At 41.7% G+C, this 26949-nt stretch overlaps 2 protein-coding genes across 18 annotated transcripts in view; both read left to right on the top strand.

Moving 5' to 3' along the window:
* Positions 1-26949, top strand: part of LOC144256697 (tyrosine-protein phosphatase non-receptor type 4-like) — an 851727-nt gene that overhangs the window by 692112 nt on the left and 132666 nt on the right. The window lies entirely within an intron of this gene.
* LOC144254632 (cilia- and flagella-associated protein 221-like) overlaps positions 1-26949 on the top strand; it is a 92938-nt gene that overhangs the window by 35756 nt on the left and 30233 nt on the right. The window contains exons 7-18 of one of the 2 annotated variants that reach the window (XM_077798033.1): positions 3617-3776; positions 5736-5856; positions 5944-6055; positions 6244-6352; positions 9578-9665; positions 12722-12811; positions 14150-14248; positions 17248-17358; positions 18972-19097; positions 21230-21310; positions 22078-22185; positions 22279-22413. In XM_077798033.1, the coding sequence (XP_077654159.1) occupies positions 3617-3776; positions 5736-5856; positions 5944-6055; positions 6244-6352; positions 9578-9665; positions 12722-12811; positions 14150-14248; positions 17248-17358; positions 18972-19097; positions 21230-21310; positions 22078-22185; positions 22279-22413 (1340 nt within the window). Of the gene's footprint in view, positions 1-3616; positions 3777-5735; positions 5857-5943; positions 6056-6243; positions 6353-9577; positions 9666-12721; positions 12812-14149; positions 14249-17247; positions 17366-18966; positions 19098-21229; positions 21311-22077; positions 22186-22278; positions 22414-26949 lie in introns of both variants that reach the window. The other variant, XM_077798031.1, reaches the window with a different exon arrangement.

The following is a 26949-nucleotide window of genomic DNA, read 5'->3' as shown; positions in this document are numbered from 1 at the left end:
GTGAAGGAGATGTTTACAGAATGTGCACTACATACTAAGCATTATCTCACACACTGTATTTTAACAGATGAGACAACAGCCTCAGATAAGGTGTCCAAGCCAATCACAGAGCTAAACAAGGGGGTGAAGCAGGTTCTAAGTGGCCTCTGGGACTATCTTCTTGCTCCCATACCTCGGGCAGTAAAGGTGGCCTATGGTTCACAGAACCGGGAGCCAGAGAGTAGCTTCCCACCCCCAAAGACCTCCCTCTGTAATCCAGTGAATCAAAGGCATTGCTGTCAACATCTGTTCATGGATGATTTTTTTAATAACTTTATTTTGTTTATTTAGCTTTTTCTTTTATGTGGTGATGGGGATCGAACCCAGTGCCTCATGCATGAGAGGCAAGCACTCTACCACTGAGCCAATACCCCAGCCCTTCATGGATGATTTTTAAATGACGTAGCTATTCTTTTCCCAAATGAGGCTTAGAGAGATGAAGTAGTTTACCCCAACCATAATTAGTGGGATCATAAATCCTAGAAAGTTAAAACCAATTCTTACTAACCCTTACTAACACTTCTAGCGTGTGAGTTGGAAGACCCTGTGACAATTCAGGAAGAATAATCTGTATGCAGATGTTCAGAGAGAAAACTGTTTAAAAATTTTAACAATATTCATGATGTCACTTATGTGTAAAATCTCAAAAAGTTGATCTCATAGAAGTAGAGTGTATCCCGAAAGACCTAAAAAGAGCATGCTACAGGGACACTGCTACATCAATGTTCATAGCAGCACAATTCACAATAGCAAGACTGTGGAAGCAACCTAGATGCCCTTCAATAGACGAATGGATAAAAAAAAATGTGGCATTTATACACAATGGAGTATTACTCTGCATTAAAAAATGACAAAATCATAAAATTTGCAGGGAAATGGATGGCATTAGAACAGATTATGCTAAGTGAAGCTAGCCTCTAAAAAACAAATGCCAAATGTCTTCTTTGATTTAAGGAAAATAACTAAGAACAGAGTAGGGATGAAGAGCATGATAAGAAGATTAACATTAAACAGGGATGAGAGGTGGGAGGGAAAGGGAGAGAGAAGGGAAATTGCATGGAAATGGAAGGAGACCCTCAGGGTTATACAAAATTACATACAAGAGGAAGTGAGGGGAAAGGGAAAAATAATACAAGGGGGAGAAATGAATTACAGTAGAGGGGGTAGAGAGAGAAGAGGGGAGGGGAGGGGAGGGGAGGGGGGATAGTAGAGGATAGGAAAGGCAGCAGAATACAACAGACACGAGTATGGCAATATGTAAATCAATGGAAGTGTAACTGATGTGATTCTGCAATCTGTATACGGGGTAAAAATGGGAGTTCATAACCCACTTGAATCAAAGTGTGAAATATGATATATCAAGAACTATGTAATGTTTTGAACAACCAACGATAAAAAAAAACATGATATTTTTTCTCCTTTATCTCACCATTAGTTTTTGCCGAGCAGGAAGCTATGATTACTTGGCACACCTTTTACAGCTTTTAACATTTGACAGTCAGCTGCCACCGTGTTCTGGTAACAGAGCTGGTATTCCTGCTAATGGAAAAAGTGGTTGACTTTGGTTGCCTAGACTACATCTCCATAGTGTGCTTTGTGTTTTAGGTCCAGGCTGGGAGCACTTAAAAATAAATCAGCCTGGGCAAGGCAAACATTAATTCCTGATCCAGAGCTGCTGCTGCTTCTTCTTCTTCTTCTTCTTCTTCTTCTTCTTCTTCTTCTTCTTCTTCTTCTTCTTCTTCTTTTTTTTTTTTTTGATTAATCAATGAGCTAGAGCAGAAGCAACAGAATGTTCTTGGTTTAAAGCCCCCGTGAATTGTGGGTCACCTGTAGTCTCTGACCGAATGGCTGGTCAAGGTGCTGAAGTTCCACACATCATGAAGAACCAGGGATTCTGCTCTGCTGGCCTTCAACTGGCTGACAGACCCCAGTTAGTCTATTGGATCATTCTGCTCTGTCCAGAGCTCAAGGGTCATTAGTGGGTGTCGTTTAACAAATTTGCCTTCAGTGCTTGAGGAATTGACCAATACCTGTTTCTGAAGCACTTTTACCTATTTTTGATTCCTTGCCAGGGACTCAGGAAGACAAAAGGGTATGGGGCTGGTGTCCGCCTTTGGGGCTCACGCATTATGCTGGGAGTACAAAGTCTGCAAGGTAACAGGTCCAGCAGTACAGGAGTTCCATGGGGTGCAGGTGGAAGCTTAGGGTAGTGAAGCTTGGTGGCTGGAGAGGCAGGAGGGGCTTCCTGGGACATGTAGGTGGAGGGAGGCTTTCGAGTTTGCTTCATTCACTCATTCAGCAAGAATTTCTTGAGTACCTAGCAGGTGCCTGTTTTCCTAAAACTGACATGCTAGTCTAGGGGAAGACGGACTAGCAACGAGATGATTCTGGGAAGTAGGAGAAGCAGCTCAACACACAGTAGAAAGCTAGTACAGAGACCCCGCAGCAGCAGAAGCCAGAGTCGGGGGATTGGAGCCAAGGCCCTGCCCCCTCGGCTCTGTTCCACACCTCCTCACCAGGGCCTTTCTGCCCCACACCCCACTTTATCGATTTTTGGTGGTGGTATTTGTGACTTGACTTTGTACTTTACATTCATTTCTTTTTGTTTACTGTCCCCAACTAGAAGGTCAACGCCACAAGACTTGGGACTTCATTTTGTTGATTGCTGCATTCGAGTCCCTGAGACAGTAGCAGGCACACAGTGTGTCTTCTCACTCATGCAGCCTGAGTGGCTGCAGGAATGGCCCACAGAGAGAAGGGAGAGAGTGGTACAAGATCCAGAGGAGGGTGAGGGCAGAGCAGGTGGTTAGCCTGGCAAGCCTCTGCAGGGATAATGGAAAGACCAGAAGGTCTCATCTAGGAAGCAAACCAAGGAGCCCTCAGTGGGGGTCAGAGAGCATTAGCCCTCACTGCACTGAGTCCATGGGTCTTCCCTTCTGTTTTCCTTCCCTCACTGTTGAAATTTGCTGTTTCAAGCCCCACTGGTACCAGAGATACGAAGGAAGAACAGGCGTTGATTTTGGAAGGAATAGCAGTCCATTCTCAAGATCTGAAGGGAGAGGGCTGGGGGCATGGCTCAGCGGTAGAGTGCTTGCCTAGCATTTGCAAAGGTCCTAGTTTTGATCCCCAGCATCACCAAAAAAAAAAAAAAAAAAAAAAAAAGATCTGAAAGGAGAGAATCAAATCACACACAAACCTAAGGAGCTGCATTGTCTGAACACAAACTTTTATGTGTGTTCCTAGCTTTTCCTTGTTACTTGCAACATTAACTTTGATTTCTGGTAAATTCCCCTGAAGATTAGACTTCTGGGAATTCGTGTTTGAATCACTAATGCAGATTGATATGTATATATTTACATAACTGACATAATCAAATAATAATTATAAAGGATTAATGTAGAAATTGGTAAATAAGATCCATGTAAACACACAGAAGTTGGATTCATGGGTGTTTAACGAAAAAATTATACAAAGATTATTGAAATACTCGTGCTTATCCCAGGAAGAATGTATTCACGCATGCGTCCATCTCTTTGCACTTGATTATCAACACATCTTCTCCTTTCTTTGCTCTCAGGAATAATTCCAGCTAATGGCAAGATGGATGTGACTATTACCTTCACACCCTTTGAGTACGGGACTGCACAAATAAAGATGCAGTTGTGGATTTCACAGTTCAACTCCCAGCCTTATGAATGCGTCTTCACCAGAACGTGCTATCCCAACATGGCCTTACCGTAGGGCTGCTTTGGAATGTTTTTGTTTATTCTTAACACTTTCCCCAAACTCCAAGTCCTTCTTCCTTTTATTCTTTTTTTTTTCCTTGTATCAGAACACCATCAAAAACTTATGCTAGGGGCTGGGGTGTAGTTTAGGGGTAGAGCGCTTGCCTTGCATGCACAGAGCCCTGAGTTCAAGCCCCAGCACCACAAAAATAAATGAACCAACAAAACTTATTTTAAATGATGGGCCTACATAAAATACACCTTAAAACATAACGGTGATGCATAGAGTACCTCTACTGGTAGCAGAGTTGCTTCTGCTGAGAGGAAAAGAAATGACCGAGAAATTGTAATGCAAAAATATTATGAATGTAATGCACTCCTCTATTGTGATGTATGTAAGAAATAATAAAAAAAGAGAGAGAAAGGAGGACTTGTGAGGAATGCTTCTTTGGTTTCTGTTGTTTGCTATTTGAGTTTTTGATATGCCAAGAACTCACTGCACCCCCGGCCCAGGTGTGCTCTTAAATACAGGAGAGCATTGTCTGACTAGGCACTACCCAAATGCAGGCATATACACTATTTCTGAATAATTCTGCTTTGCTTGCCCAGCCAGGGTTTACTGTCTTTTTTAGTACACTGCTGATGTTTTCAAGGAGTGTGACTCAAGCCCTGTATGTCTTTCCAAACTGCAAATAGTACTGTAACATAAATTCCACCACAACAGGAAAAAAAGTTATATTGACAGTAGTGTTCTCTGAAATTTTTCTAGATTGCTTCCTTTGTTTCAGTATGGGATGTGATGATTGAGTCACTCATGTCCTCTGTTTGGCACTGTCAAATGCAGTTCATAACTCTGGTTCATCATGTTCTTAGTCTCTTTCATTTCCATCACCAATAGTAGCAATTAGGGTTCTTTAGGAGATGGTTTTCTTGACACCCCCAAAAGGTTCCCAGTATTTACAGCATTGATGATGTCAAAGCTGTGTGGAGATGAGGATACTGAGCCATGGCTCACTCTCCAGCTAAGCCCTGATCCTTGCACACGGGAGTGTGTCAGTCAACGTGCATCTCACCAACGGACAGGTGCTCCCATGCTGTGGTCCTTAAGGATACTCTTGCCTAGGGGGCTGTTGAATTTGAGATGGCTAGCACCATTCCATACAATGCCACCAGGCCTATTCAGTAGGTGCACCTTGACTATGAGCATGTTAATGTATTCTCACCTAATTCCTGAAATGTCATTGGAAACTAAGTGTTCATCCTGGAAAACAAGGGTTCACACATTCTTACTTAAAGAAATAGAATTTCTGACTATAATATCACACAATAAATCATCCAAATAGATTCTGCAGGTTACTGTCTGCACTGTCTCTACCTGTATGTCAAAAGGCCACTTTTAGTTACAGGAAAGATCCCAAACATGAGTCTGAATCTCTTTTTTTTTTAACAATCTTGCTACCAAAAATGGGAATAATCTTCCTTTTACCAAGAAGACAAATCAAAGTACAATTTTTCTTATACCTTTATTTTATTTTTATGTGATGCTAAGGACGAACCCAGCGCCCTGCATGTGGTAGGCAAGCGCCCTACCGCTGAGCCACAACCCCAGCCCCTCAAAGTATGATTTTAAAAATGTAATCAATTTAGCTGTTGAAAACCAACAGCCTAGAAATTAATTACACTAGACCATAAGAGCATTTTTCAGCATGTCATGTTTTCCACTCATTATATTCCCTAAGAATGCAAAAAAAAAAAAAAAAACATTCACGGACTATTCTGATAGATATGATTATGTGCTAAGATGCTGACATTGCATTTAATTTAATAGACCACTGTTTGGGTACACAGATTTATTTTCAGTTTAGATATAATGATGGACTTCAAGTCATGATATTATCAAAAGAAATATAAAAATAGAAGTTATTGAGTTATTGGCTTGTATACTAATTTAATATCTGTTTTCAACTATAGATTGGAAGAGTTTAAAAGATTAAATACTCTTTCTAAGAAAGTCAGCATTCCTGCAGAAAAAACAATGCCGCATATAAATTTCCATCGACTACCAGCAAAGACAAGGCCTCCAAAACTGAAGGTAGGGGGGGCGTCCTCCCCGATGTGATGGAGGGAGAGTGATGGGAGAAGCCAGAGAACTAATTTTCCTGCCCATTCGGTGTCTCAGGAAATTAAGTACCAGAACCTGAAATTTCCAGTAGATCTATCAAATCCATTTGCTGTGGCAACTGTTTTAAATCAAGAACCAGGAAAAATGAAGATTAAAGAATTAAGAGAAGGTAACCAGTTGATCCACCATAAATCAGCCCCTGGGCCAAATAGGAAAGAATTATTTCATGTCACATTTATTATTTATGAACAACAAAACTCAGATCCCTGTTATGCTTCACCATTAGAAATTGTTTTGCTCTCGGCAAATGATTCTGATTTGATTACCGATCTAATCATTGTCTGCCCCTGCCTTCAGTTCTGGACCAAGGCACTGGGATTTCAAAAACAAGACAGATGAAGGAGGCGCTCTTTGAACAGAAAGTCAGACAGATCGCTAAAGAAGAGATGGAAAATCACCTGAAGTGGTAAATATCGAGCAATTATTTATTTATATCAAAGCAATCCGTGATTGTTTTTAGGGGATGGCCTTTTATAGATGAAATATCATGAAATCATTTTTATGCCCTTTGGAGAATTTGATTAGTCTTTCCCCTCCACTGGTCTTTCTCTTTCAGAATGAATTTCCATTAGGAGAAATTAATGCTACCAAACCATGATGGTTCCTAAGTGTGGTCACAGCACAAAACCAGACTGAATTGTGGGAGAGGCCAGGACCTTCTCCCTGCCAGCCACTGCTACCAGCAACACCACCACATGCACACTCTGAGACAAATCTGGGGTGGCTCGGGTACCCCAAACTTCACCCCATCTCCACTTCCCTGACCATGAGCTCCTGTGCCCTGTGCTGTGTGCCCCAGAGACCTGAACAGTCCTGCAGTTGTGGGGATCAGGGAGGGGTCCCTGATGGTTAAAACTCAGGCTGAGTGTTCTTGTTCTTCTGTGATCAAAATGAATTTTTAAAACCAGATCATACCTGGCATGTCCATGTGCACCTGTCCAGATCCTGCTCAAGTAAACTTGTTTTGTTGTTTTTCAATTTTGGTGGGGACGGGGGAGACCTAGTTTTGCCACGTTGCCCAGGCTGGCCCTGAACTCCTGGGGCTAAAGGGATTCTTCAGCCCTAGCCTCTTCAAGTAATAGCTTGAACTACAGGTGTGCGCCATCTCACCTGGTTCGAAAGAAAATTTTAGAAACTCTTGAATTGAGCCATAAAACAGTCTCCTGGAAAGTGTACTTGACAGGCTGCCTAATCCACATCCTGCCTCCACACTTCCCACACAGGGAAGACTGGCCCTGACCTTGAAGACTTCCAAAGCTGTGCACCATGCTGAGGCCCGATTTTCCCTCTCCAAGTAACTGAAGATTTTGTTTTTAAAAATGTTTTCCCTATTATGAAGAGTAGATCCCCTGTCACTGTAGGAAACCTGAAAAAAATGTCTTTTTAAAACTGTGATAAAGAAAGAAGCCAAACAGAGTGGTGCACACCTGTAATCCCACCAAGTGGGGAGGCTGAGGCAGGAGGATTCTGAGTTCAAAGCCAGCCTCAGCAACTTAGTAAGGCCCTAAGCAATTCAGTGAGACCCTGACTCTAAATTAAAAAAAAAAAAATACAAAGGGCTGGGGATGTGGCTCAGTGATTAAATACCCCTGAGTTCAATCCCCAGTCAAAAAAAAAAAACTATAAAGAAGGAAAAAATCATTAATGCTACCGCTCAGCAGTGACCCCCCCCCCCGCATTAATGCCATGTCTTTTCTTCCTTCTATGCTGCTTTGTAACATACTTGAAATCCCATTGTAAATCACCTTAAATGCTGTGCAGTTCACTTAATGTTATTTTCCCAACATTTCATGATGAAAGATTTTTACCTGCAAATAACCAATGACAACCTTGACCGTGGTTCATGAATTGTTAGCATTGTGCCACATTTGCACTCTGTACACACAGCACACCTGCTTGCTAACACACACACACAACTACAGGGGCTTTTTTTTTTTTTTTTTTTTGCTGGGCCATTTGGAGGTAAGTTGCAGACACTGGAAAGCTTCACCCCCAATACATTAGCATGTAACTCCCAAGAACAAGGATAGCCTCTGACATCACCATAGACACGTCTGAGAAACTTAACACCTGTGGAATAGCAGGGTCAAGTCATCCATAGGCAAATTTACCCAGATGTCCTAATAGTGCCCTCTATACCTGGGATATTTTCATTTTGGAGAGAGGGCATCCAGGGTCTTATCAAAGATCATACAATTTATATTTCATCTTTGTGACTCTTTAGGTTCTTTTAATCTAAAACTGTCCTCCAGATACAGACACACACACTCGCTCACACATGCATGCACACACACCACGTTTAAAATCATAGCTACTTTTTTATTTTGAAGATGTTCCAGGTTCCATGCTGGACATACTACATACTAGATTTTTTTTTATTGTGATAAATTCACATAATATAAAATTCTCCATTAAAGTGTATAGTGCAGAGATTTTCAATATATTCACAATGTTGTGTAATCTTCCGCACTACCTAAATCCAGAACTTTCTTATCACTCCAAAAAATAAACCCCAAGCCCATTAGCAGTCACTGCTCATTCCCTACTCCCCAGAGCCCTGGCAACCACTCATGTACTTTTTCATGGGGGCGGGGGGTGGTACATCGAATTGAACTCAGGGGCATTCGACCACTGAGCCACATCCCCAGCCCTATTTTGTATTTTATTTAGGAAAGGGGTCCCACTGAGTTGCTTAGCACCTCACTTTTTGCTGAGGCTGGCTTTAAACTTGTGATCCTCCTGCCTCAGCCACTGGGATTACAGGTGTGGGCCACTGTGCCTGGCTACTCATGTACTTTTATGTCTAGGAATTGCCTATTTTGGATGCTTCATATAAGTGAAATCATATAATCTGTGGTCTTTTGTGACTGGCTCCTATAACTGAACACTTTTTAAGGTTTGTCTATCATAGCATGTACTACTACTTCATTCCTACTTATGATTGCATATCCTTTGCATTATAATAAATACATTATAATGAATATACATTCTATTATTCACATAACTGTGTGGATAGATCACATTTTGTTTATCTACTTACCAGTTAATGAACACTTCATGGTTTCCACTTTTTGGCTATTATGAGTAATGCTGTATGAGCCTCTCTTTTCAGTTCTCTTGGTACATACCTAGCAGTGGAATTGCATGTCCTTGGGAACTCTTCTTGAGGAGCCACCAAACTGTTTTCCGGAGCAGCTACACCATTTTCCATTCTCACCAGCAACCTACAAGGGCTCCAGTTGGTCCCCAGCCCCAGCAATGCTTAATGTTTTCCGCTATTTTTTAAATCATTATTATTATCTTAGTCATGGCAGTGGGCAGGCAGCGGGCAGGCAGTGAGGTACTATGTGACCTTGATTTGCATTCCCCTAGTGCCTAATGCTGTCGAGCATCCAGATCTTTTTATTCAGGAACATTTTAACATGTGTCACTAGATGATAACCGTCATTTTGCAGGCCATGCTGTCCATCTTAGAGATGTGGCCGAGCCTCTACAGCCTCTCTCCCGCAGCGTGCTTCCAACAGCACCTCAGCATCCCTCTGAGTTGCAGGGTGCAACCCAGACAGGCATCCCTCCTAAAGCTGATGGCATTTTCTGGTGGCTTCTGGAAGTTGGCTTTTTTTCTCCACAGGCAGGTGCACCATGGTAAAGATCATATGTCTTTTAAACTTAGAAAAGAGCTTGCTGAGGAGCGACAAAGAGCCAGCGCCAAATACGAGGTCAGAATTACTGCTCGTTTGAAATCATTTGTTTAACTAAATATTTTTAATTCCTTTTATATGCAAGATGCCAGATCAGGAGAAAGAAAATGTGGATTGAGTTGGGAGGGGAGGAGGCTGGTGACAAGTAAATTGTTAACTATAAACCAAGGGTGGCTATAAATGCTACAAGAGACCTATACTGAGGGTCCTAGAGGATTCAGAAGCCAGAAAAGAGAGAACGCATCTCTTTGGAAAGACACAGTACAATTAGGATAGAGGACTCGGGCAGTTAGATGTGGGGAATGGCCCACATTCAGGCTATACTTCTGGGTATGCATGAACCTGCTCTGTGATCTAACGAACATGAAGATGAGACCCAGAGATGGTGCTTGGGAGCCACGTCTGAGCCAGACTTAAGTGACGGTACCAAGTCAGAGACTCTCAGAAGGACTGAGCAGAGAGGGGGGGCAGGATTAAGGGGAGTGGGATAGCAAGGCAGAAACAGGACTATGGGCTATGCAACACCCACGGCCTTACTGTGGCATGGAGATAGTTATTACACGGAGGACAGGAACAGAGAACACTGGGGACAAGTCCATAGTGGTTGAAACCCAGGACATACATGGGCAAGAGTAGGTAAAACTCAGCTAGTGCTCCTTGTTTGAGGGGTTTGGACTTAACCAGTGGGACTTGCAGAATCATCACACAGTGTATGAGTTTGCTCAGGCTGCTGTAACAAAGTACTACAGGCTGAGTAGCTTAATCTACAATCTTAATCTTAATCTCTATTCTAGAGATCAGGATGTTGAGAGAGTTGGTTTATTCTTTTTTTATTTTTTTTAATTGGTTCTTTTTTTGTTATACATGACAACATACTATGACACGGTTATGAAAGCGTGGAATATAATTTGTTCTAATTCAGTCCCCAGTATTTCCCCTTCCCCTCCCTTCTCCCACCTCCTGTTCCTCAACTCTACTGATCTTTCTGTTATTTACTTAATTTATTTTTAATTAGTGTCTTGTGGATGTAGGTGATGGTGAGATTCACTGTGGCATATTCATAGATGTACATAGGGAAGTGAGGTCAGATTCACTCCACTGTCTCTCCCGATCCCATCCCTCCTCCCTTCCTTTCATTCCCCTGTGTCTACTCCTCTGATTTCTCTTCTTTTCTTTTTTTTAATCCCCCTATTTTGGATCAGCTTTTGGATTGGTTCTCTCTCTCGGCTCATGGACACCCGTCTTCTTGCTGTGTCCTCACGTGGACATCCCTCAGTGTGTGTCTGTGTTCTAGTCTCTTCTGCTGATAAGGACACAAGTCGTGTTGGATTAGGACCCACTCTAACGACCTCATCACCTGGCCAGGTTTTTGAGGTTCAGATACAGTCGCATGCTGGGGTACAGGAGACCAGGGTGTTGATGCATGGATTGTGGGAGACCCACTTTACTTCATCACAGTACCTGACCCGGGAAGCTAGCCGGCCTCTAAGTTGCCAGGGGAAATCGTGTCTTGTCAGATATCTCGTTCATCTTCCTAGATATGGAGTCCAGACCAGATGTCTATTTTTCACAGGACAAACAAAAGAGAATAAAATTGCTACATTGATGAATCTTCACATTTAGGAAAGATATGTATTGAGATTGCCACTTAAATGTAGTTGCTTGTGTGGTTCAGATTCTTTGCAAGCTATTTTAAAAACACAATATCGATAGTTCCTGTCAACCCCACCATGGAATGCTATTTTCTAACTTTGTTAAAGATGCAGGTGACACAGACATGCCACAACAGGTCAACATGAGCATTTAAACTGCAATTGCCAGTGTGTCTAGGAGAGGAGCAGCCAGTCCTTAGAGTCAGTCACCAGGACAGGCAGGAGGATGAAGTTGTGGAGACCAAATGTTGCAGGGACCCTGTGTTGTATGCTCAAGGGATTTCGCCTAATAGCTGAGCGCTGGCAGGTGACCCCAGAGCAAGGAATGCTGGGAGGTCTGAGCTTAGGGCAGAAGGCTGAGAAAAAGAGATGGTGGCAGACAGAAGGGAGTTGACATCAAGCTGATGGCACAAAGCCTCAAGGATGACGAGCTGATGCTCGGGGAGACCACAGGCAACGTTACATTCTGAAATGTTCACAATAAGTAAATAGAATCTCAACGAGATTGAGAAATAACAACCTTTACACCAATCCCTCCTTAAAATTGACTATTTTATTTTATTTTTAGTGATGGGAGGCATCTGAGTCTGTCCCCACGAACTCTAGATTTTGAACTTGAGGTCCACAGTCTCAAACTCAACTTCCTGATACGTGCAAATCAGAGACAGCTCCCCACCCTGGTGGCAATAGCACTCCTATTTTAATTTTGAATAAAGTGTTAATGTGACGGATAAATTTCTTCCAGTTAAGCCTTTAAAATAACCATGAGCAGTGTACCTAAGAGCCAATATGGTTTGCCAGGTTACCCAACCAGCAAATAATAGAACCCACAGAGAATAAAAAATGAACACGACTCACAGTGTGCACAGTCCCCTTTCCACAGCCTCCACCACCCAGAAGTGGGGAGTCACTGTGTGCCTTTGTTAAAACCTGGCACTTGAATAATCAATTCAGAGGAGCTTTAAACCTGAGACATTTCTTTTTAATGAAATCTATACTATACATTCTCCAATAGTTTCATAGTTAAAATCCTTCCTGTGAATTTTAAGTGCCTTAGAAATGATCTCCAGAGACATTACCCCTAATTTTACATATATGTATGTGTGTGTATGTATGTGTATATATATATATGCACACACAAAAATATATACACACGTATATGTATATAGATATATATGTATATTTTTTAAGGTTTTGGGTCTGTACTTCTATAAAAGCTCACTGTGTCTAAACAGTAACTGGGATTATAATGGGCATTTTAACCTATGGGTATCTCCCCTACACCCAGACAGAATTCCACAAGTGGGTTCCACAAGTGGATTCCACCAATTGCCCAATGGGTTTCTATGAGTTTTAAAGAGAAATAAAGTTTTATGCCTTGTCTTCAACTTCTCTATTTTTTATGATTAAAAAAAAAAACAGAGCGATAGAGGAGATCCTATTCCGAATGAGGAATTTCAGCGACTCAACACAGAAGTCAATCATAAGCGGCTAATTCGCGAACTAGAAGAGGTGAGTGATTTTTCCTTTCTTTGGAATCTCATTATTGGCCCTTCTTTAAATGCTTATTTTTTGAAAACCTTGGGAAATTTTATGGAAATTCTTTTACCAAGAGGGAGCTAATAGTTTCTCAGATGCTTCCATTTTCAGAGTGCTTTTAACCATCCATTTGCAAGTAAAGCATTGAAACCTGTGATGCGTGTCATGTGTCCCTTGAATCTGACGGTGGTGTCCTCGCCTCCTCCTCCTCCCGCATCTCGACTTTTCCTTTCTCTTTCTTTGTTTCCCTTTGCTCTCCAGGTGGCTCTGCAGGTGCTCAGGTGGGTCCCTAACCTCTGTTCCCAGTGCCCCTCCTTGGTGAGAAGATGGCAAGACCAGAAGTGGAAGCTTGGAGTTGTGGTTTCTCTCTAGGACAGATAGGGGACCCAGGACAAGCCCCTGAGCTACGATACCTTAGTGCCCTCAGGTGTTAAAGGGGGACAGCAGCCCTGCCACCTGACTCCGTCACGTGACAGTTTCCGTTAAGACTCCAACTTCAGCAGGGAAACCAGCTCTCCCTGACCACCCCATCTCTCTTCACTGGAGTCACCACATCTGGATTATTTTTACCTCTTTTTTTTTTCCCCATCATTGAATCTAGCCAGAGTCTTGCCAGGAGCTCTTCCACAAGGCCACCCAAGTCCAACCTCCAGGGCTCTCTTTGACTGATCCGGTGGCTGTTGTCCTACACCTGTCCCCACCCCCACCCACCCCCACACGCTCCTCTGCAGCCCACTGCACAGGCCAGGGTCATGCTGATCCACTTCTGGAGACTGTTTTCATCTTGCCATCCCCCTCCCCCCACACACACACACACACAAGAACCTGCAGCTCTGGTGTACCTGTGACTCCGGGCACCTTGCCCTCTTTGTTCACTCCCTGGCCTGTGCACACTGTGCCCAGGACGTGCAGGCACGGTGTTGGTGCTGGGCACACAGGGCTGAGCAGAGCGTCCTCCTTGCCATCCAGGGACCTCATGGTCTATTCTTCATCTGGATGCAGGGCCAGCCCCTGCCACAGGACTGATTTCTGTATAACTTTCTTCTTCTTCCTCACTCACACATGTCTGTTTGGGTTGCCCTAACTAGACTCCCAGATTCCACAACCCAAACCTTGTCTTCCTCTTTTGACCTCCAATTCCAGAAGTATTCCCTGTAATGTTATGTCTACTGCAAGTGATTAACAAATGCTCACTAAATGAAAGAACAAATAAATGATAACTTAGGATCAAACTCTAAAACATTTTTATTAAATGCTTAGGTCAGGAGTTAGAATTTAAATGTAAAATGAGCCTATGCTTTATATTTACAGGATATCCCAGAATATAAGCCTCGTTTTGATCCACTCGATAATAATAATTGGTTTACCAGGTTCAGAGCACAAAAACGATTTCAACAAGCAGCACGCAAGGTGAGTCCCAGAACAAGATTGGAATTTTTATTTGTTTAGTCATCAGCACAAAGTAATCAAACAAGGGGCTTTTTTATTTTCTTTTGGTATTAGGGATTGAACTCAGGAGCACTCAACCACTGAGCCACATCCCCAGCCCTATTTTGTATTTTACTTACAGACAAGGTCTCACCCAGTTACTTAGCACCTCGCTTTTGCTGAGGCTGGCTTTGAACCCACTATCCTCCTGCTTCAGCCTCCTGAGTCTCTGGGATTACGGGCATGCACCACTGTGCCCGGCAAACAATGGGCTTTTTAAAATAATAATGTTATTGAAATGCAATTCACATACTATAAAAATCACCTTTGTAACATATCTAGCTGAGTTGGCTTTTAGTATATTCAGAGTCCGGAAGCCATCATCACTGTCTGATTTCCTAGAAAGGAATTCAGAACTAATTACCAGTCGTTCCCCATTCTCTTCTTCCTCCAGCCCCTAGCAACCACCAATCTACTCTCCATTCCTATGGATTTGCCATTTCTGGACATTTTACTTATTTGGAGTCATATAGTATGTACCTTTTGAATCTGGTTTCTTTCACTTACCTGTTTTCAAGTTCACTGGTGTTGTAGCTTGTATCAGTATTACATTCCGTTTTATAGCTGTATAATATTCCATTTTTTGGATAGGCCGATTTTACCTATTCATCCATTGACAGGCATCCAGTTGTTCTCACCTTTGGGGTATCACCAACAATGCTGCTATAAATATTTGTGCAGAAGTTGGTGGACACACGTTTTCAATTCTCTTGGTTATACATACCTAGGAGTGGAATTGCTAGGTCAATATAACTAAAACAATGGGGTTTTGGTCCTATGCAGAGAGAACAACTGAAAATTCCAGTAGGATCTTGTCTCTGACATCAGGCTATGGCTTCCCCTTCAAAGGTGTCATCTTACTGTTGTTTAACCCTTATTCACGCTGGTCTTCCCCCCAGCATAGCTCTGGCCTCTAGTGGTTTCCTGCTGGAGGATAAAATGAAGTCTTCTGACCCCTAATGCCCATAAAGGGTGTAGGGTGACCCACTGATCTGACTGCAGCCGGCCCTCTTCAGTTCCCCACTATCTTTCCCCTTGTCACCGTCCTCATCTTCTTCCAGACACACCGTGCTTACCCCCAGCTAGGAACCCATGTTTCTATGCCTCCCCATCTCCACTCCTCAGGTCCACACCTGTCTTTTGGGCCAGCCCAGGTCTACCTGTCTTCCAAGAAGCTATCTTTATAAGCTTTAACACTTAAAGCTCTCATTGCTGCCCTTTGCTTCTTAGGCTCCCTGGAGAGTCTTGTCCCTGCCCTTGAAGCGTGGCTTCCCTATGGGACAGACTCACACCTCAAGCAAGGGACAGCAGCGATTAAAAATTGGTGTGTAAGTTGACTTTCTGTTGCTGTGATAAAAGACCTGAGATAATCAACTTATAAAGAGGAAAGGTTTATTTTGGCTTAGAATTTCAGAGATTTTAGTCCAGGGTGGATTGGCTCAATGGAGGTCTTTGGGCCTGTATTGAGGCAGAACATCATGGCAGAGCTGCTTATCTTGGGACAACTGGGAGAAAAGAAGGGGCCAGAGTCCCAATATCCCCCTGAATGCTCCACCCCCATCACCTACTTCCTTACAGGAGGCCCCACCTCCTGACAGTTCCACCACCTCCCACAGTGCCCCAGGCTGAGGCCATTAGCAACAGGCCTTGGGGTGGGGGTCATTCAAAACCCAAACCACACACCCAGGCTCTGGGGCCTGGTTGCCTGCACTTAATTCTTGGTGCTACTTTGTGAGCTTTCTGGTCTTGGATAAGCGACATGACCTCTGTGTCTTAGTTTCCTCATCTGAACTCTGAGAATGACACTAAGACCTGTCCCGTTGGGTTACCATGAAGAAAATGAGTGAACTCGTCTAAGGGGCTCCTGAAGTTCCGCTGTGGGCGGTCCTTCAGGCAGGACTCAGCCTGGACTGGTCATGCTCCCTGCATTGGCCACCTTCTCACCAGCCTCCGAAGCCCCAAGAACCTGAGTCCCTGCTGTTCCTGTTCTGTGTATGCACAGAGGTGGCCACAGGAGGCTCGGGGAAGGGGAGGAAGTGGTAGAAAGATGCAGCAGGAGGCTGCGCTCAGGGGGAGGAAGGCACAGCTGTTGACAGTGCCACACACCAGTAAGAGGCTGGTGCCCCCTGAACCTCAGCCCCCTGCAGGGAGCCCCTCAGCTGGAGTGTTCGCAGTGCTGGCTCGCTCTCAGGTCCCTGAGCCAGGGTGCCCTCCAGTCGAATGACTTCTTACCCTCTCCTTAGTGCTGGCCACAGCCCAGCTCCTCTCACCTGGACCAGCACAGGTCTCCCCAACACAGCCAGAGGCAAAGCCTCAAAGCTTAGAGATGACCACGGCTCTGCTCCTCCCCGTCTCTGCAGGGACTTGCACAGAGCCAGGCACAAAGCAGCCACTTTCTATTTGGTAAATGAAAGAGTTCTTGGGAGAAGAGAAAGGAGCACTTCTCATGGAATGAATGACCCCTTCTGCCAACCCTCCGTGCACGGGGGACACTCCCCTGCAGCAGCACCACTCTGGATGCAAAGCTTGGTGGTGTAGACATGGCATGTAGGTGCAGGTGTAGACCACTGCCCATGTCCCCAACCCCGTGGCTACAGAATCACCTACGTAAGTTTGTCCTCTGACTCTGCAAACACCAGTTTGGTAGCATTGCTCCTCAGCTACATCCAGAAGAAAGAAGGTAGACTCAGGACTCATAAACGGGTGGGACAAGACCAGATGACAACCTGATACCTTTCTTAGTTTCCAGGCTAGTCCTTATTCACTAGACCATGAAGTCCCTGTGGCCTCAGTCTGGGGAAGCTTGCCACTCTCCCTGTGAATTGTGCCCTTAATTGTGATTGGGAAAAGTGAATGACGTTGACTATCAGATATGGTATTATCAATTAATAATCTGAGATTGTTGTTCTTTCCGATTCAAGATCATGTTTGAGCGGCGGTTACTCAATATGCTAATTTCTTTTCGTGAAATGGACAGAGAAAGTATAATGAAAAGGCTCATACAAGCAAGACAGTCAATAGCACAAGGTAAGGTATGGTGTGGAGGATAGCAATGCTGAGACCAAGACCCCTGGGAGCTCAAGACTGCTTTATCATGAAATTAGCTATGGCAAAGATATATTTTTTCAGAAATCACATGTATTAGTTTCCTATTGCTGCTGTAACAAACCATCACAAGTGTAATGGCTTCAAACAACACAGATCTAAAATCCAGTTTAGTTCTGGAGACATCTAAAATCCAGTTGTCAAAAGCTGGTTCCTTCCGGAGGCTTCATGGAGTCTGCCTCTGTCCCCTGGCTGGTGGTCCCTTCCTCATGCCACTCTGATGTCTTGATTCAGTTGTCACATGTCCTCCAGCCATGCCCCACCTACCTACAGTCACCGTCCAGTCAGTACATTTAAACTGGAATGGACTGATCAGGTCGCAGTTCTCATAATCTAATTTTTTTGCTTCTGAATATTCCTGCATTCACAGGAGCTTTGGTGGGGACACCTCACATCCAAACCATAACAGCTCATACGCAGGTCCACAGGCGGGCCCTGCCCCTCCTAGGCCTTCCTCCCTTCCTGGCCAGAGCCCCACATACTCCAGCCTCTCCACCAAGATAGTTGTATATTTAGTTTCCCAAAACATTTGTAGCATCTTATCTATTCTTTGCTGCTTCCTACATTATTTTTATTTCTGATATTGAAGTTTCTAATAAACTCTTTTTTAATGAAGAAAAAATGGAATTTACCCAGAAATCATGTATGGACATCTATAAAAATGTTTTTCTTTAATCTTTTTCTTTGTTGAATTCATCAGAAATATTTTAATCAAGTATTAAGAGTTTTTTACTGGGCACGGTAGCACACACCTGTAATCCTAGCAGCTCAGGAGGCCAAGGCAGGAGGATCTTGAGTTCAAAGCCAGCCTCAGCAAAAGTGAGGCTGTTAAGCAACTCAGTGAGACCCTGTCTCTAAATAAAATACAAAATAGGGCTGGGGATGTGGCTCAGTGGTTGAGTGCCCCTGAGTTCAATTCCTGGTACCAAACAAAAACAAAAACAAAAGTTTGGGGGGCCAGACCTGAAAGTAGAACAGTGATTTCTCAGGATTGGGAATATGTGGGGAGCAGAGAGAGAGAAAGGGAAGGCCAGGTTTCATAAGTGCATGCTATATGCGTAGATAAAATTATCACACACATGGGGCTGGGGATGTGGCTCAAGCAGTAGTACGCTCGCCTGGCATGTGCAGGGCACTGGGTTTGATCCTCAGCACCACATAAAAATAAAGATGTTGTGTCCACAGAAAACTGAAAAATATATTTTAAAAATTCTCTCTCTCTCTTTAAAAAAAACACACTGAACCCCATTAGCATATATAATTAATGTTTATTCATAAAATATTTTTAAAGAATTATAGTTTTTTGAAGCAAAAAATAAATAAAAATTTTAAAAGTTAAAGAAGGGGTTGTAGTAAAGAATAGAGGGGAACTAACAATGGAAATAGATGTTATGTATGCATACATAGAAGCATAAATATCCTTTTTGAAATAGCATGTGGTAAATATGCAACTAAAAATGTTAGTTTCACTCAAAAAAAAAAAAAAAAAAAAAACACCTTGAGGATAGTAAAGTACTGTTTCGATTTCCCCCTAGACAAGCATCCCAGAAACCTTCTTCCACGATCCACTCAGGATGATCACAGTTGCCGGTTCAAGGTGTCACCCAACAACGTGCTGCCCTTTGCCTTCCCTTCCTACAGCCCTCCTCAGGGTGACAAGGAGCTGGTGGGTACCATCAGGCTGTTGGGTGGGGGCAGGCATGATCTCAGCCTTACCCCCTTTGCCTCCTCAGAGGGCCTCCAGGGGAGACCTGTGCCCAGGAAATTATGACCAGTGGAACCCTGGAGGCCATCTAGCTACCAGCCCTGTACTGGAACTCCTGGTACACCTGATACACCCGGCATGCCTGTGCAGAGCTCCCTGGTAACCCAGGCTGGACCCCGGCATGGACACTGATTCCAGCTGCCCTGGAATCAGGCCTAAGAGCAGATGGGCAGATAAGGACAGAGAGGACCACCTGGCCCCGGGGAGGCAGGCTCTGCTCAGCTGGACCTTCTGACACACAATAAATAAGAGGCTAAGAGAACAGCAGCCCCTAGTCTGGGTCCAACCTAGTCAAGAAGATTCTTGTCCCAGAATCTGTCAAGCTAACACATCAGACTCAGAATTTCCCCTCTCTCTGTCCCTCCTCTGTCAGGGTGTGACAGCCCATTCTCCTCCCTTTACAGGCACAACAATGCATTATAATGAAAATAATCATTAATCAACTCTTAAATTGCACCTAAGTGTTTCAGGTGTGACTTCATTTGATCTTCAATGAATCTATGTGGTGGGTTTATCATTTCACAGTTGGGGAAACTGAGGCACAAGATCACATAACCAGCCATAAAATGTCGCTCAGATTCACATCAACAGAGCATGTGCTGAGACCCTTATTGCAAGTGCTTGTGCAGAATGATCTTTTTAATTTTAAAGAATAAACCCACTATACATATCCCAAAATATTTCAGGTTAATTTCCCCAAGAATTATTGGATGAAATTTAGAAATTCCATGTTTTCAGAGTTTGATAATTACATGATTTAACAGATTCTACTGCTTAATTCATTAAAAATGAAATCTGTGATGTTCCCACCATAAAAATTATCTGACGCTCAATGACTAATGGAGCAAAAGGGTGCTGGGGTGTCATCATGGTGCCATGGAGCCCACCTCATTTTTTTGAATAGGTCACAGCTTGCATATTTCCTTTGTTATTTAGTTAGTGCTGCTAGGACATCTCTCCTATTCAGGGTTGATTAAAAAAAATGGAGGGGGCCAGGGTTGTGGCTCAGTGGTAGAGCGCTCCCCTCGCACATGCGAGACCCTGGGTTCGATCCTCAGCACCATATTAAAAAAATAAACAAGTGAAATAAAAGTATTGTGTCCAACTACAACTAAAAAATAAATATTTTTAAAAAATGGAGGGCTCAGCATTTCTATCTATACAAGAATTTATTCATTTATTCCACAAATACAGGATTTTATTGATTTTTTTAGTTATAGATAGACATAATATCTTTATCTTATTTATTAATTTTTTTAATGTGGTACTGAGAATTGAACCCAGAGCCTCACATGTGCCAAGCAAGCACCCTACCACTGAGCCACAGTCCCAGCCCCTCGTCAATTCTTTTTTTGTACATGTAGCATCTTTGAAATTGGGAAATGTCTTGCGAATGATGTCATATTAACATTGCATCATATTCATTGAGTGGTGGTGCCTCAGCCTAGGTAAAGGATGGTATTTGTGGAATTCCTGTAGCCTGCCAGGCCCTGTTCCAGGTTCTCTAGTGTCTGTGCACATGAGCAGGCAGGAAGTACTCTGGGAGCCAGCCTCTCTGAAAGGCCAGCACAGGGAACAGGACTGGACGGAGAAGTAGGGCTGCCATCGGTTTTGGCAAAGGCCTCAGCTGAGGCCGTGAGGAACTCTGGAACTGGCCTAGGGTGAGAGGACCTTGACCCTGCCTCCAATGACAGGCTGCCAGGAAGGTGCTGTCACCCAGAGTCAAGGCAACACATGAGGAGAGCCGGCCCTGACTCTTAGCAGGACTCTAACAGCTGGGGCTCGAGGTGATCTGTCACAGCCCCCATGACACTCAGGAGGAGAAGAGGATTCACACACTCTAAGATACACAAAGAGGGGATGGCAGGGCCTCCCTGTGTCCCAGAGATCAAGTGGCAACTGTGGTCCTGAGAAAGGCTGCTTTGAGAGTAGATCTCTTCACTTAATATCTCAAATTATGATGGAAATAGAAGCCTACCTGCTTTTGCTTGGAGTTGACTTTCCTTTCTTCCCCCATTATTTTCCCATTTTAGGCTCCTGACGGCCTTGGACTAGTCCCAGTCAAGCCTTCAGATGTTCAGATCAAGCACAGCTATTTCTTCTTCAACTTGCAGGTCAGATCTGTCACATAATTATTTCGGTGTTTTATGTGGAGTGAACAAAATATTCTTGAACTTGAATTGTATTATTTTATTAGTTCTGGTCTATTTTAGATTATACTGAGTATTTTTCTGCTCTTATTTGATAGAATGTTGGAGATTTTTTTTTCCCTGATGTGGCTACAGAAACCAGGGTGTTTATTCTGTGGGGTTATACCTTCTCCCATGAATTCCCTCAGCTACATCTATTAAAAACTTCAAGACAAAACACAGGATGCAGCTGGTGGCCCATACCTGGAATCCCAGAGATTCAGGAGGCTGAGGCAGGAGAATTGAAAATTCGAGGTCAGCCTCAGCAAGACCCTGTCTCAAAATTTAAAGGGGAAGGGAGCACTGGGGATGTAGCTCAGTGGTAGAGTACCCCTGAGTTTAATCCCTAGTGTCCCCCCCAACAAAATAAAAAAAGAACCACAAGATGAACTGGACACAAATTAGGCAGCCTTTCTTGAGACATATGACCACTTGTGTTTTTGAAAATGAAGATATTTTGATGTGTTTCTGTAGTTAAGTCCTGTGGTATGAGAAAGTAACCGTGGACACAGATGTGAGCTAGAACAGGGCCCTGACACCTCTCCAGTGCTGGTCCGAACTGACAGTTGTCATAATGGACGGCTACAGGGTGGCCTGGTTCACCCTCACCACGGACAGCTGCGGTTGAGAAGCAGATTCTACCAGATGGTCCTTTTAAGGATATTCAGTCAGTTGTCTTCTTTCACCCTCAGGTTCCTCAACTGTACAAAATTAAGGGATATCAGCCATTCTCAGTCCACATGTCTTCAACAAGTTACAAGCCCCAAAAGCTCGCTCGAGCCCTGAAGCAAGGAGCTGAGGTAACCTGTCCCCACCTTCAAGAATTCCTCCCACTCTTCCTTCTTGTCTTAGCAGCAAGACTAACTGGCCCTTCTTGTTCCTCCTGTGTTTAGGATGAAGTCACCACCATCGTTATCCTTCCAAAAGAGGACTCCACACCTCAGGTCACTGGAAAGTCCTCAATCTTGACTATGAAACCACCTGAGGCCTTATCCATGTCCCCAGAATATGATCCGCTCTATATTTTTGTAAGTAACCATTGGCAAAAGGCTTGTTTCCTGTATTCCTTTATTTTAGCAATTACTCTATAAGAAAACAGAGGGAATAATTGGAAGTATATATTTTTTTCTCTTTGGAATATCAAGTGCTAAACAATATCTGAGCTTGTTTATCATTATTTATCATTTGGAGAATATCAGAGTTTCTGTCTCTTAACAAGTCCAGCATTTATTTTTATGACAATAGCTTACTGATCTTTTCTGCTTCTGTATGAGATATATATATATATATATATATATATATATATATATATATGCCAAAGGAGAAACTAGAAAGTATTTTTAACTGAATTAAAATGAAAACGAACAAAAAGTTGTGGGAAATTTATAGTAATGTATAGTACAGTAGGAAAGAAGAAAGTTCTCAAATTAATATCCTAAGCTGCCCCTTTAAGAAGTTAGGAAAAGAAGAACAGGAGGAACCCCAACTAAGCAGGAAAAAAAAATAATAAGGATCAGATTGAAAAATCATGAAATAAAAAATGTTTCTTTGAAAAGATAAATAAGATGCATAAATCACTAACATATCTGACCAGGAAAAAAGAAAAAAAAAACACAAATACCAATATTAGGAATGAGGTGACATCACTACAGATACTATAGATAGTAAAAATATATGTTGGGGCTGGGGTTATGGCTCAGTGGTAAAGCACTCACCTTGCACATGCAAGGCCCTGGATTCAATCCTCAGCACCACATATAAATAAATAAAATAAGTTATTGTGTCCAACTACAACTACAAAAATAAATATTTAAAAAATATATGTTAATATTATGAAAAACTTCATTCCAGTAAATTCAAAGAATAAATTAAATGTGCAAATTTATTTAGAAGCACAAGCTGTGAAGTCTTCAAGAGGATATAAATAGTCCAAATAGCTCTGTATATACTAAAAAACTGAATTTGTGGCTAAAAACCTTTCCCACAAAGAAAACTCCAGGACCAGATGCCTTCAGGAGAATTCTGCTAGATGTTTAAAGAAGAAATTATACCAAACTCATACACTCCTCCAGAAAACAGAAGAGGAGCAATTACTCCTGGACTCATTCTAGAAACCACTATCACTCTGACACCAAAGCTAGTCACAGACATTACAGAAAGAGAAAAGGACAAACCAATATCTTTCATGAACAGACATCAAAAGTTTGTGACAAAAATGACACGGTTATCTCAATAAATACAGAAAAACAATATATCAATTCCTGATAAATAATCTCAGTGAGTAAGGGATAAAGGGAACTTTCTCAACTGATAAAGAACATTTGCTAAAACACCAAGAGCTAACATCAAACCAAATAGTAAATGACTAAATGTCTTCCCCCTAAGATCAGGAATAAGATAAAGGTGTCTGTTCTCAAGAATTCTGTTTAAGAACTGTGCCAATGTAACCAGGCAAGAAAAAGAAATAAAAGGCACCCAGATTTGGAAGGAAGATGTAAAACTATTTTTATGCATAAACAAAATTACTGGCTATTAGAAAATACAATGTAATTCATCAAAAAAAATCTACTAAAACCAAGAAGCAAATTTAGCAATATTGTAGAATGTAGGATCACCATATGAAGATCAAGTATGTTTCTATACATTAAAAATAAACTATATAAAATTAAAATTTTAAATTTATAATACTAAAAGATAGCATCAAAAATATAAAACATTTCAGGTTAAATCTGACAAAAATATATTAAGACTGATATGCTAAATATTGTACAACATTGCTAAGGGAATCAAAGGAAACCTAAATAGATAGAGACACATGGCATGTTGGTAGATGAGAAAATTTAATATTGTTAAGATATCAATTCTTTCTAAACAAATCTGAAAGTGCAACACAATCCCAAGCAACAAAAATCCTATTTTTTTTAATAAATTAACAGGCTTACTCTAAAATTTAAGTGGAAATTCAGATATATTTGGAATGATTTTGGAAACATAAAGCTGAAGAATTTATACTACGTGAATTCAAAGTTTACTGTAAAGTGTCAATAGACAGAATAATATTAGCTTAAAAATAAGCAAATATATCAATGGAAGAGAATAGAGAATCCAGAAATATATTCATTTATACATATTTGACCAACTGATTTAGGTCAAAGACAATTCATTGAAGAAAAATAATCTTCTTAAACAGTATGAGAATATTCGGTTATCTATTTAACAAAATAAAATAAAGATAAGACAACTTCACTTATAAATTTATAAAATAAACACAAAATGGATCCTAGACGTAAATTTGAAACCTAAAATTATGTTCTAGAAGACACATAAGAGAAAATCTTTGCGATTAGCTAAAAACACCAAAACCACAATTCATGTATTTTAAAAATATGGATTAACTGAATTTTGTCAATATTAAGAACTTTTCCTTCCTAAAGACACTATTAGAAAGTGAGAATATAGGGCTGGGTTTGTGGCTCAGCAGTAGAGTGCTCGCCTAGCACAGCGGGACCTGGGTTCGATTCTCAGCACCACATAAAAATAGAGGCATTGTGTTGTGTCCACCTACACCTAAAAAAAAAAATAAATATTTTTTTAAAAGAGTTTAAAAAAAAAGAAAGTGAAAATATAGGGCTGTGGCTGGGGCTCAGTGGTAGAGCTCTTTCCTTGCACCTGTGAGGCACTGGGTTCAATCCTTAGCACCAAGTAAAAATAAATAAATAAAATGAAGGTAAAAATAAAAAGTGAAAATATGCATCACAAACTATAAATCACAAACTTGGAGAAATCACATATGTGATAAAGGACTTATATCCAGGATATATTAGGAACTCTAAAAATTCGCAAAGAAAATAACCAACAGAACAAAACGATGACCCGTGAAATGGCAAAAATATCTGATAAATAGTTACTCTCCAAAATATATAAGGAACTTCAAAAACTCAATAGAAACTAACTCAATTTTAAAATGGGTTAAAGACTTGAATTAACACTTCTTCAGAAAAGACTTACAGATGGCCAACAGGTGTATGAAAAAATACTCAGTGTCACTAATCATTAGGAAAATAGATCAAAGCCACAATGAGAGATCAGTTCCCTCTTGTCAGGAAGGCGCTTTCCAAAACAACAAGAGAGAAGTGTTGGAGAAGATGGAGAAAATGGAGCCCTTCCACACTGTTTGTAGGAATTCAAAATTGGTGTACCACTGTGGAAAACAAAATGTGGTTCCTTCAAAAATTAAATCTAGAACTGCCGAATGATCCAGCAACCTACTTCTGAATATTTGTCCAAAAGAGTTGAAATCAGGATATCAAACAGATATTAACAGTCCTATGTTCACTATTATTCACAGTAACCGAGGTGAATGTCCACCTACAGATGAATGGATAAGGAAAGTACCATAAAACTATGCAGTGGAATGCCAATTCAGCCTTTAAAAAGGAGGGAATTCTGCAAGATGCACCAACAGACCTGGAGGACATGCTACCAAGGGAAATGAGCCAGTCACAGAAAGACAAAGCCTGCATGATTCTACTTAGATGAGGAATCTAAAATATAGATGGTCCCCAATTTATGATGGTTCAGTAATGATTTTTTACTTTAAGTTGGTGCAACAGTGATATGTATTCAGAAAGAACTGCAGTTTGAATTTTGAATTGTGATTTTTTTCTCCAGTATAGCAATATGTGGTATATTTGTGACGTTGGGCAGTGGCAGTGAGTCACTGTTCCCAGTCATCCCTGAGATCAGGAGGGGAAACAATGCCCTCTAACATACTGTGTTGCTAAGCCAGGCTGTTCAGTAGGTTAGGTACAATACAGTGTTTTTTACTTACCATACTTATCCTTGGGCTTACAATGGGTTTATCAGGATGTAATCTCATAGTAAATCAAGGAACATCTGTAATCAGACTGAGAATTAAAGAGTAGAATGTTTGTCAGATATGAAGGGGAGAGGAAATGGAAAGTTACACATTAACAGGCATCAAGTTTTAGTCAAGGAAGATTATTAAAGTCTAGCCATCTGCTGTACAATGTCATACTTACAGTCAACAATAATGAATGTTTAAAAATTTGTTGAGAGGAGATCTTGAGCTACGTACTCTCACCAAATAAAATAAAACATCTTTAAAAGAACTCTCAGAACTCAATAATAAGAAAACAAACATTCCAAGTTTAAAATGGGTCAAAGACTTGAACAGACATTTCACCAAAAAAGATTTACAAATTATGCACTTAAAAAGATGCACAAGATAATGGATCATTAGCCAAGTGCAAATTAAACCTACAATGAGATACCTCTGTTATAATATGATCTAAAATTAAAAAGACTGCAGGTGGGAGTTTAAAGGGTACAACTATAGTAGAAACAGTTTGACAGTTTCTTACAAAGTTAGCAAACATGCAGGGACCATATGATCTAGCCATTCTACTCCTGAGTATTTATCCAAGATAAATGGAGGCATGAGACTTATGCAAGAATATTCATGGCAGCTTCATATGTTGCCAAAAGTATGTGCATGGGGGTGGGGGTTGCCTAACAGCAGGTTAGTGGATAAACAAATTGTG

The sequence above is a fragment of the Urocitellus parryii genome, chromosome 1 (genome assembly GCF_045843805.1).
Source record: "Urocitellus parryii isolate mUroPar1 chromosome 1, mUroPar1.hap1, whole genome shotgun sequence".
NCBI lineage: Eukaryota > Metazoa > Chordata > Mammalia > Rodentia > Sciuridae > Urocitellus > Urocitellus parryii.
Note: the sequence above shows the minus strand (reverse complement) of the source record. Positions and strands in the feature narration are given on the sequence as shown.